The sequence below is a fragment of the Hakea prostrata genome, chromosome 6 (genome assembly GCF_041222555.1).
Source record: "Hakea prostrata isolate BN-2017 chromosome 6, UWA_Hpros_2, whole genome shotgun sequence".
Classification (NCBI taxonomy): Eukaryota; Viridiplantae; Streptophyta; class Magnoliopsida; order Proteales; family Proteaceae; genus Hakea; species Hakea prostrata.
The window spans coordinates 24,330,472-24,342,408 of NC_142605.1; the positions used below are offsets into that span (position 1 = coordinate 24,330,472).

The 11,937-nt window shown below is 40.1% G+C and overlaps 1 protein-coding gene across 2 annotated transcripts; it reads right to left on the reverse strand.

Moving 5' to 3' along the window:
- Nucleotides 1–2,535: 2,535 nt before the first annotated feature.
- NCLPP7 (nuclear-encoded CLP protease P7) lies at nt 2,536–11,410 on the reverse strand. Of its 2 annotated transcripts, none has more exons than XM_089160249.1 (2): nt 10,443–11,410; nt 2,536–2,798 (listed from the first exon to the last, which is right to left on the reverse strand). In XM_089160249.1, the coding sequence occupies exon 1, from the start codon at nt 11,227–11,229 to the stop codon at nt 10,492–10,494; it is 738 nt and encodes a 245-aa protein (XP_089016375.1). In that variant the 5' UTR covers nt 11,230–11,410; the 3' UTR covers nt 2,536–2,798; nt 10,443–10,491. The 2 variants fall into 2 exon arrangements, with proteins under 2 accessions (XP_089016375.1, XP_089016376.1); XM_089160250.1 differs by lacking the exon at nt 2,536–2,798 and adding an exon at nt 2,822–3,436.
- Between the last annotated feature and the right edge of the window lie 527 nt (nt 11,411–11,937).

Sequence of the window (11,937 nt, forward strand, 5' to 3'; positions counted from 1 at the left end):
GGTTGGAAGCTTCATACAAAGACATAGTTTCCAAGTCTCTGAGACAATTCTTATATAATTAAGTGGTGGATGCAGACTAAGCAAAATAAGATGGTCAGCTTTTTGATGATCAAAATAATCCCTTATGAATCATAATGCAGGCGCCAGCACCGCTGGAGTTGCCAACCCAATCCTAACCAAGAGGAGTTGGGTTTAAGTTTTGGTTCCACTCGTTTTTAACCTATATAATATTTAATAACACAAACATTTAAGAGATAAAAAGAGACCAAAGAGTGGGGTGTCAATCGGTACAGTTTCGATAATTTGATACAGTACCAACTTTGAATACCGAAAACTAAAACTGTACTAAATTTAAACAGTATGGTACAGTTTCGGTATTTGCAAAAACGATTTGGTACGATTTCGGTATTAAATCTGTATGAGAAAACGTTTAAACACAATATATAGTGCGGTACACTTTTGGTACAAACAAACCCATGCTACTTTTGTTATTAGTTCATTAAGATCCTAATGAAATTGCGACGAAAACAATTGATAGAATTTGATATTAAAAGAGACAAAAACAAGTAAATCTAAGAAGAGGAGTGAAGGACAAAACAAAAAATTGAAATAGGGAATTATAGATAGGGTAAATGTGAAATGTTTTCATTATAAAATTACATTTATATCCATTAATTTGTTACGGTACAAATTCAATACGATTTTGATACATACCAACTGTATGAGTACCTAAAACCGAAACCGTACCGAAGGAATTCGATTTTGGTATGTACTATACTGAATTTTAAACGATATGGTACAGTGCAATTTTAGTCGGCACGATTTGATACGGTTAAATGGTTTCGGTACCCAATTGACACCCTTACCGCAGAGAATGAACCGGGAAGATCAGTTTGAAGTCATGTGAAAGAAATTTTGTTGAGCGCCCCTTTTGTACCTAATTTTGAAACCTGCTTTTTTGTTTATGAGAACAATGAAACAAGCCAAAGCTATTTCGCCAAAAACATTTTTACACAAAAAAATTAAACTGCTTAATTTCTTAAAACGATAGAAAAAACCCATTTTACCAAATGTTTTTTTGCCCTTTTTCTGTGTTTTGAGAACGATAGTGCTAAAAATGTTTAATTTGCCTGTTACCAAACAAGCCCTAAGAATAACCCGAATTATTCATATCACATTAACCACCAAAGTCCTTATATCATCCATGGGGTGCTTAACGACCATTGGAGCTGATCTGGACTCAGCTAGCCATTGTATAAGAGGGTAACGTTGTTATAACCGTGTTCAGGTCAAAAGATTGCAGCAATGAAACAGAGGAAAAGGTAAGCCCTAGCAAGGAAGCTTACTGCGTGCATTTCATAGCAGAAATATATGATAAGATCATAGAAGCAGTTTCTACGCATTCTCCTGCCAATCTCCCTTGGTCTGATAGTCAAAACCCAACTGGCTAGAAAGACATGCCTTGACTGTTCACACATCATGAATCAACTGGTTGAAGCACAAATCAACTGCCACACAAAAGGGACATTTGGACTCACTCCTAAGCACTGCCAAGATGAACCCCCTAACAGATGAGGACTCAGCTACTCTCCAAGTCCCTCCAACCTCAAACAGGCATCGAGATTCAAGGAAGTGATTGCCCTACCCTCACCCATCAGATGAACATTCGCACCATCAGATGCCAACTGCTTGGGTTTAAACAGGTGCCACACAAGGTCTGTTAGATGCATTATCGCAAGGATATCAATTAATGATTGCTGGAGAACTGAGAAACAGAGATGCCAGTGATGTATGTAATTGCAGGGATGGGATATAGAAATGGATTCCAGAGACCAAACAAGATACACTACTGCCTTCAGTAAATGATATACAGAACATTGCATAATAGACAAACAGGTGCCAACAAAGAGATACATTGTCCAATAACAAAATTGAATAATAAAAAGATGTAGAAGACTACTGAAAAAACAGCACTGGTTACCCATATTTAATTGGGTCAGCAGGTGAATGCTACACATCCATCAAGTTGAAAAGATTGGCAGACTTTAGACAGAAGAAGCCAGAGGAAAATATTAAAAGAAAAACTAATTGAAAAGGTAGTACAGGCCAGTTAAGTCGAGAATCACATGGTTTAGTTATGCTATCCAAAAGCAAATCTCTAACTGGTTTAATGATCAGGGTAAAACTTGTCTAGTTTACCTAAACTGAGGCAGTTTGATCTCCTGAAATTCAAGCAAATAGCTTAGACGGAAAACATGGACATGAATAAGTTTAATATGTCTTGTCACACCGGATTATGAGATTTCCTTGCCTTTTTGCTTATCAAGGGAAAACATCCAACAGGAAAGACAAAGTATTAAAAGACGAGCTACAAATCTAAAAACTCCAGAAATTACATTCGAAAAGCACTATATCGTCAATTTGTGTGAAAATTGCAGAAATTACCTATCATATACCCTTCAACATTGAACTGCCCACCAGAGTCAAGAGGATAAATAGCAGTTCAGCCTTTCACAAGGCAGATTTCCTAAATAGTTAGTTTTCCATACTCAATTTCAATAATTTATGCTCATACAGTCATCAAAACTTGCTTAGTCTCATCATTCTTTGATATGGGATTGGAGCAATTCCTTTATTATCCAAGAAAGTTACAAGTACCTCCCTCAAAAGTAATTATACAGTGTCTCATGCTCATTTTTGAAGGTGGCATCATAAATCATTGGCATTAAGTTCAAGATGGCTGTGCTGCACCAGAAAGTCACACATATCCGGTGGCAAGAGTAGATGATCCATGGCATCTATCAAATGACATTAGATGAAAGACCATTAACTAATGAGAAGCCAGCCTCAATATTGAGAAAAAACAGAGAAGAGTTAAAGTAATAGGCACTGGCAGAAGCACAAGCACAAGCACAAGCAAAAAACATGTTTTAGCAGCGAAAAAAGGAAAGACAAAACAAGGAAATTGTCCAAAATAAAAACATGACAGGGTAAATGAGGAAAACATGGACAATACTAGAGTAAAAAGAACATCCAGATATCGATTCTTTTACAACTGACATACATCCCCAATCCCTTACAATCCTAAGAACCAACAGTATTTCAGAAGGACTTGAGGTTCAGAATACTTCCAGCAAGGTTGAGTTTTTCTTTTGGATGATGAAAAGAAATTAGATGTCAACTATTAGTACATGCATAATCTGAGTGTGGTATATCCCTAGTAGAAGTTCCTCAAATGGCGGAAAGTAAGCCACTCCCATTCCTGCTGCTTGTCTTGTAACTTCAAAACATTAGTTAAGACCCTGTCATAGGGAGGTTCACTAAATTTGGGCATGCCCTAAAGATATCACATCCTCGAACTCTTCACAAGTGCTTTGGCTTCTAAATTACAACTGAAAGTTCCATCGGAAATATAACTGATGTGGCTGAGTCTGTTCTGTATACATCCATCATAACCTTCTGAGTGGCCTTCTCCATCTTTTTTATATTTCATAATAAAATCTTTAAACATTCTTCACTCAAATAAATAAATATAAAATATTCAGTGATGCAAGGACAAGTGGTCAAAACTGAATTTCAAAGCAGCAATAAATGGCTCAACCACTGTCTTCTAGTCATGCTTCTAAATCTCAGAAGAAACTGCAGGTTTCTACAGAGATAAGAAAGCTTTGACAAGACCCTTAATGATAGTAAACATGGGTCCACTTGAGTCGGTGCCAGGTTTTGATGGGTTTCGACTATGTTCAACCAAGTTTCAGTGGCCCGATCTACAATACTTCATGGAATTAAATTATTTTTAAGATAGTTAAATTATGTAATTAATTTAATTTTAAAAATATGATTTCCCACAACAGATTTTGGAAAGAAAAAAAAGGGGGTATGACCTCAAATAGGGCCTACTGGAGAGCAAGGATCTTGCATCGCTTTACCTCTTCCTCGCTAACACCCAAAAAATTGAAGGTATCATTCTCCCTCCCTTACTTCCCCTCCTCCCATCGCCCCACCCCAAAAAAAAAAAAAAAAAAAAAAAAAAAAGAAGAAGAAGAAGAAGAAGAAGAAGAAGAAGACAGAGAAAAAAGCCATGTCTTCTCCAGCAGCTTTCTCCCTATCTTTTTTGCCTGTATCATAGCAGCTGATGACTTGGAGGACACCAGCAGTAATTTCTGCCATTTACAAAGCAAATAGAATGTAATGGAAGCCAATGTAATCAGATTAGCTGATCCAGGTTACCAAGAGGGGAATTGCATGAGTATCTAGATGATGCAGTGCAACTCACAAGTCAGGACCATGCTTCCCTTCAGCCTTCTCTACTGTGGGGAAACAGGGACAATTTTCTCGCCATTTATACTCTTTGGTGAGATTTTGTTTGTGATAGCAATAAAAAATTTGTAGTGATTTCAAATTTGAATCCCTGGAATTTTCTATTGCAGAACTCTATCTCATTAACTTCAGCTCCTTATCATTTGTCCTGGAAATGCTTTTACATACAATATGCACCATCTCCGTTCTACTTACCTTATAACTTATTAATTTGAATGTTGATTTTCATAATTCCAGCTTGGCATTAATTACAGCTTCAGTCTCACCCATCAAAACAATACCATTAGCAAAAAACATGCACCATGGAACCTTATTTGGATACCTCTAATCAACCCATTCAGGATAAGCGCAATCAGACAACGGCCTAATTCTGAACCTAAATTTAACACAACTGTTAAGTGGGAATTTAATAACTGGATCCCCAAGGTCTTACACTAGTCACCAAGGAACCTCATTTTGGATACCTCAAGTCAACTCATCCAGGATAAACGCAATCAGACAAGGGCTTAATTCTGAACCTCAAAGCAACTCAATTGCGAGTGGGAATTCACTACCTGAATCTCCAAGGTCTTCCACTAGTCACCACACCATCATACATCTTTTTAACTACATCCACAAATTTACTTGAAGCATTTCTCCTCCCTAGTGCATGGCACATTAAATCTCCAGGAACTAGGTTATAAGTTTTTTTGTAGTCAATAAAGACCATACGCAGATCCTTCTTGCTCTCTATAATTCTACCACGAGTCCTATACGTAGGCAGATAGCATCCGATGTAGATCTTGCAGGCAAAAACCAAATTAGTCCTCCAAATGGTTGTATTTTCTTAGGTGTCTCTCAATAGTCCTCTCTCAGAATTTTATAATATACCTCATTAGTTTTATGCCCCTATGACCATTGAAACTAGAGACATCATCTTTTTTTCTTACAAACTGAGACCACAATGCTTCTCCATTCATCTGGTTTTCTCTCAACACACAGACCCTTATTAAACAGCTTAGTTAACCAAGCGCTTGATTTACTTTAGAAATCTTAATTTTATGTTGGGAAAGGCTGGGTATGCTAGTGGTATACCATATGCTAGCAGCCTGTGTCTGTCTCCCCCTTCTTCCCCTTGAAGGGTAAAGGAGTCATTTCAAAGGACGGAAGATAGGGTGCTATTCCGAATACCCCTAGCATATCCATCCTTCAACCTTTAATGTATATACCTCCAATAGGTAACTTGATGTGCAGTGCCTTCTCCTGGTTCACCATGTGATGTAACCAGGGTTGGCAGGTCCAAGGAGGCTCAACATTTGGGCCCAAAACAGCCCCCTGGACATGCTGCAGCCGGGACTGGCCATAAGGGGTATTCTGGTCATTTTGACCCCTCCTTGGAGTCTCATGAGTCAAGTCAGATTTCTTGTGCTGTCAGGGATCAAGATCTATTTTTCTGTTTTTTGGATGAATGAATAATTAAATTAACCGAAAAAAGAACAACAAACAACCTTCCAACAGGAGGCTGGAAAGAGGAATTTAGGCCCCAAGATACAACAATAAGCTTGTTCCTTGGGGTGTCAATAACGGGGGGATGGGGAAAAAAAGAAACTCTAGCAGAAACATCAAAATAGATGGCCTTCCAAATCATGTCAATAGAGCGGGATTTGGAGGTCCATCTTATGAGATTGCGTTCCCACCAAAGATGATGAACAGTAGCACCGAAGACAAGCTTACGATCCGGTCACATATGGAGGAATCTGAAAAACTTCTCAAAACCCAAGACAATCTCTAGCAAACCCAAAAGAGAGACGCGAGTGGGGCTAAATAGAAGCAAGGGCTTTTCTCCAAAGGGAGTTGGAGGAAGGGCAAAGGAAGAATAGGTGATCAAGGTCCTCATGGTTACACCAACAAAGGGTACAGTTTGGGTTTACAGGGATGTGACGGTTAATGAGGAAAGCTTGGGTGAGAAGGGCAAGCATGAGGACTCTCCAAAGGGTAAGGGAGTGGCGGGCGATGAGACCATTAAACCATAACAACAAGGGCCAAGGGGGGGGGGAAGGGGTATGGAGGAGGTCCCAAGCCGAGGACGAGGTGAAGGCTCTAGTGGGGGTAGGGAGTCAAACAGTAATATCATGAAGGGAATTTGAGAGAGCATGGAGAGAATTCCAAATTTGTGAGACAGGGGGTGGGGGGAAGGGGACCAAGAGCCATCAGAAGTGAAAGAGGAAAGAGGGATGGATTTGGGAATGCGGGCATTGCACATAGTGCGGGGGCCAAGGAGGGTGAAAAGAATGCCCATCGAATTCCACAGGTCTAGCCAAAAGGAAATTATTTTTCTGTTTTTAGTTGACTATGTCATAGCTAAGTTATTGAAGAGTGTTCTAGTTGGAAATTATTTTCCTTCAAGATAAATGTTATTTTATTTGTTAATTTTTGTAATATTAAGAGACCCCACTTTTTAGTTGGCAGTCAGTTAAGGAGTTGTTTATTAGTTGTGAATTGTTAAGCAATTCAAATCCAAATTGGATTCCCGATTAGAGTCCAAGTTTGTCAGTCAATTAGTTTGAGTCCAAGTGCTTTTCCTTCTCTGTAATTGGTTGTAAGAAAACCACCCTCTCATTTAAAGATTAGACTTGATTAATTAAACTGAGCATTGAAGGAATTGGAGTTGTGGGTTCCAAGGAGGATCCCCAAAGCTAAGTCTGATATTCTGCAATTTGTCTTCAAGTTTCTTCAACCTCAATAGCTTACAGGTTCCACAACAGCATCAAGTGTACCACAGTCCACTCATTCCCAAGTAAGTGAAACCCAGCCCCTTCCCTCCCCTACATCCTACACAACCTACCCCCACTCCTCTCTCCGTTGTGCAGCAAGCCCCCACCCCTCCCCCTCTTCTAACCCTTGTGGCAGCCTCTCCCAGCCCTCCCCCCTCCTTCCCTTCTTTCTTGCCCCTTTCTTGATCTTAGGGAAGCTTGGGAAAGAAAATAAAAATGAGAAGAAAGAAAAGAAAAGAAAAGAAGAGAGATCAAGAAATAGAGATGTTTAAAGATTTTCCAGATTGTCCTTTTCCACTCCCCTCCAATCCTACCTAGGGTGTGTTAGGACATCCCAAAAACCATTCCACCACCATCCATCATCTTACTTTAGAATCTGTTAACACCCTTACCTTTCCAAAACTATCTGATGTAAACGATTCTGACCCTTGGCTGAAACCCTAAGTGGGGCCACAAAATGGCTCAAAGCCTCCCTAGACTGGCCGAACCCTCTAGAAGGCGTATTTTGGCCATTTTCAGCCCTAATTAGTTGCTGGAATTTGTATTCCAGTTTAATTGCAGAGTCCAGTTTAGTTGGGAAGCTTGTTTTGAGTTGGTTAGTTGAGTTAGAAGTTGAGTCCTTAGTTCCTTAAAACTTTAGCACATGTGACAACTAGAGTTCTAATTAAATAAGAATTTAGCATTTACTTATTAGAGTTTTTAAGTTATTTAAACTTTTATTTCAGCATGTGTCCATTAGGAACCCTTAAATGTTTTGATTTTGTTTCAATGGTTGAGATTATGTGGTGGGATCCTAACCTGTAAAGGAATCCCACTTAGTGTTAGAGTCTTTTAGTAGGCTATAAATAAGAGCCCACTCTTTCTTTGTAGGTTAAGTCTGACTATTGAATAAAAAGTTATTGAGTTGAAGACCGGGGGTTCCTGTTGAGGGGGCCTCGGCGGATTTTAGTAAAATTCTTCTTCAATATTCAGCACATTCAGAATTTCCAGCAAGTGTTCTTCAAGCATCCAAGTAAGCAAAAGAAACCCAGCACCTTCCCCTTTCTTCCCCACCTAAGCAAGGCTCCCCCACCACTTCCCCTTCACCCCCAGTCCCTCCCCTGTCCCTGTGCAACCCTATTTCCCCTCCTCCCTTGCTGCTGTGACCTGGCAGGAACATGCCAAGCCCCCATGACCCCTGCACCTTAACCCCACCCCCTACAATACTCCCTAGGCCCTCCCCCATCTCCCTACCCTGTGAAACCCCAAACCCCCCCCCCCCCCCCCCAAAAAAAAAACCCATAGCACTCCCTCTCTCTCTTCTACCCTATGGCATTAGCAGCATCCCCCCCCCCTTCTTAGATCCCTAATCCCCACCCCCCTTGCCTCCTAGGTGGATCGCATATCACCCCTCACCCATCCCTATCCTTAATTTCCATCTGAAACCTAAAATCCTAACACCTCCAAAATTTCTGCACTTCTTCATTATATTTCAGCAATTCATCTTCAACCTCTAGACCTAAACCCTAACCACACTCTAACACCACTTAGGATTAGCACCTCCTACACCTATTCTACTTCATCTTCAGAGTCCTAACCCTAGTTGACAGCCCTAAGAGTCCTAATTCAAGTGGGAAACCTAAACCAAAACCATTTAGGACTAAGTCTGAAATTATAAAACAGCAACAGCAGCCCAATTCTCCATTTAGGACTAAGTCTGAAATTATAAAACAGCAACAGCAGCCCAATTCTCCAACTAATCGAACCCTAATACCCTAGTTTCCAAACCCTACTGTTAAACTTCAGATCTGGAATCAGCATTACAGCAAGGTTTCAAGTTCTAAAACCCTCTCCCTTTTACCCTAAGCCTGGCTCAACCTTCCTAGACCCTATCAAACCCTTGAGAACCCTAAAACCCACCCTACACATCCTATAATATAAGTTTTCTTTGCTGGAAAATTCTGGGGCAGCCCTTAATTTTTCGGAAAATCCACAAAATCCCTAACCCTAAAATTGGATTTGCAACAGTATGCCATCTTAGTTGCGTGAAAAAACTAATCTCCGTAATTGTTCCCATCCTATTTGGCTAAGACCCGAAGTTTCCCAAAACCCTTTCCCACTAAGTTTTGTTAAAACCCTAGCTTTCTTAACAGTCCCATAACCAAGAAACAATTTTCCCCATCCCATCCAGATTTCATTAACATAAAATTTCCCCATTTTCTTCACCAAAACCATCCCACCTTGGATATAGATAAAACCCTAACCCCAGGGATAGCTCAATTGATAGCTGATCCACTTTGAAGTCCTGAAGACTAACCCAAAACCTGGGTTACATCACCGTGACTCAGATTGATTTCATTAACTAGGCTGTAGAAATGAGCATTCCATCTCTCCTTGACTTCCTCGTCCCTTATTGGTACTCTACCATCATCACTTTCAACGCATCTAATATAGTAACATAGTTGAAATCTCTATTCACCCTTTTCCTCATTCTACTTATCTTATAGCTTTTTCCCGTTCTTTGGATTTAGATTGTCACAAAATATTTCTTTACCTTTGCATTTCCCACAATTTTCTTAATTTCATTTCTAGCAGATTTACACCTTGTTAGATCATCTATAACCTCAGTCATTTGGCATGCCTTAAATGTTGAAACTAGCTTTCTTCATGATGGTGATTGGACCTCATCCTCCCACCTAAGTCAATAACTTTGAAAACACAAGCAAAAAATAAATATATAAAAGCTTTCTATCTGCAAGATAGAGTGATGATTCTTTTGAATCCTGTTCAGCAATATCCTCTTGTAGTTTATTGTATTCTCCAACATCAACCTTCTTACTACATGATATTCTTTCATATATAAAAGTTACTTCTTGACCTTCTAGGCTGAATTCATTTGATCAAGAAACATGCAGTTGTAGCCTAGGTTGAAGCTCAATCTAACCTTAGTTTGTGGAGCATAATCCTAATTTTGGTCAGCAAAAGTTTGTGTAATTTCTCCCCTTATTAGCCTATCAATGTCTGCACTAAGACTTCCCAATCCATCCATCATAACAGCCGATGTATTGTCCTACTAAAATCAATATAGAACAAGATAAAAAATAAAAAATAAAAAGAACATTTTCTATGATTATAAACACATTGAAGTAGCCTTAAATAAAACACAGTTCCACAAACTCTACTGGCTTTTGTCATCCATGGATGATTCAACCAATTTTCTACAAAGCTGTAACGTTAACAATCAACAGCACCACCCGCCATACCCCACCCCCTCCCCAGCCCCACAAAAATTAAAAAAAGAAAAAACCTTTCTTCCGAAAGCATTTACTTTCGACACCAAATCTAATCAAAATTAGTTAGCCAAACGACAACAGCACTAGCAGACCGTACCTGAAGCCAAAAATAATTAACCATAAAAAATCGAATCCCCTGCAAAGTCCTAGCTTGAGCCCTCCTCTTTCCCTTTGTTCCCACCGGACGCTGTGCTTGTAACTGCATCTGTCACCAAAGCCATTGGCCTACTCTCAATAACCTCATCAATCAGACCGAATTCTTTCGCCTCGTCCGGCGACATAAACATATCCCTCTCCATGGACTGCTCAATTTTCTCAAGATCCTTCCCAGTGTGCTTCACATACAACATATTCAACCTCTCTCTCAGTTTGAGAATCTCCTTAGCCTGAATCGCTATATCACTAGCTTGACCACTTACCCCACCCGAGGGCTGGTGGACCATAACCCTAGCATTGGGTAACGCTCGTCTCTCACCCTTTGCCCCAGCCGTCAAAAGCAGAGAACCCATCGAAGCTGCTTGCCCAACACATAGAGTACTCACTGGAGATCGAATGTACTGCATCGTATCGTAAATCGCAAGGCCCGCAGTGACAACTCCTCCGGGAGAATTGATGTACATGTTGATGGGTTTCGATGGATTCTCGGATTCAAGAAAGAGAAGCTGAGCAACCACGACAGACGCTGTATCGTCGGCTATAGGACCGTTGATGCAGATGATTCGTTCTTTAAGGAGACGAGAGAAGATGTCGTAAGCCCGCTCGCCCCTTGAGGTGTGCTCAATTACCATGGGAATCAGCCCATACGACCGCTTCGCCATGAACTGAGAAGAAAGCTGAGTAATGGCAGATAGATATGGTTTTCTGGTAGAAATTCGACTCCACATGGCTAACGAGTGTTCCTTCAAAGGGGGAAATTTTTTTGCTAGGGTTAATCAAAATCAGGACTTTAGAGGAACTCAAGGGCAAGTCAGTTCCTCACTTGTATCTGTTGCAGAACTTTTGGGGGTGAGGAACAGTTAACCATGAAACTAGTTAGGGCTAATTTCACGTTGCTTGTGAGTCTTGTGACTTGTGACTTCAAAACGATGAGTCAGAACCGTATTTGGTCGCGTGGCCCCGGCACTAGCGTGGAATGAAGGACCCGTTTGGTAAACTACTGGACAACCGTTCTCAATGTTTCTTACTTCGAAAAACAGAAAAATCGGCTGACAAACATTTCATAAAAGAGATTTTTTCCAATTTTTTGTTTTTGGTAGGAAGAGCTTTTTTCAGTTTTTTAAGAAAATGGTTTATGTATTAACGCGTGGCTCAGGCAAGATATCAATATTTCATAAATCAAAAAACCAAGGATTCAAAATAGGCCAATGAGTTCAGCACATTAGGGACACAACCTTATTAGCAAGAGAGTCAGCTATTGCATTACGCTCCCTTTTAACATGAATAAAAGAGACATTTTGAAGCCGAGAAGCAAGAATCACCACATCCCATACTAAAATTTTGAATGTCCACTGGAATCAACTCCAGTTTGGTCACAAACTTGATCACTTCCGCAAAATCAAATTCCATCAGGACATTACAAAAACCCTCCTCTA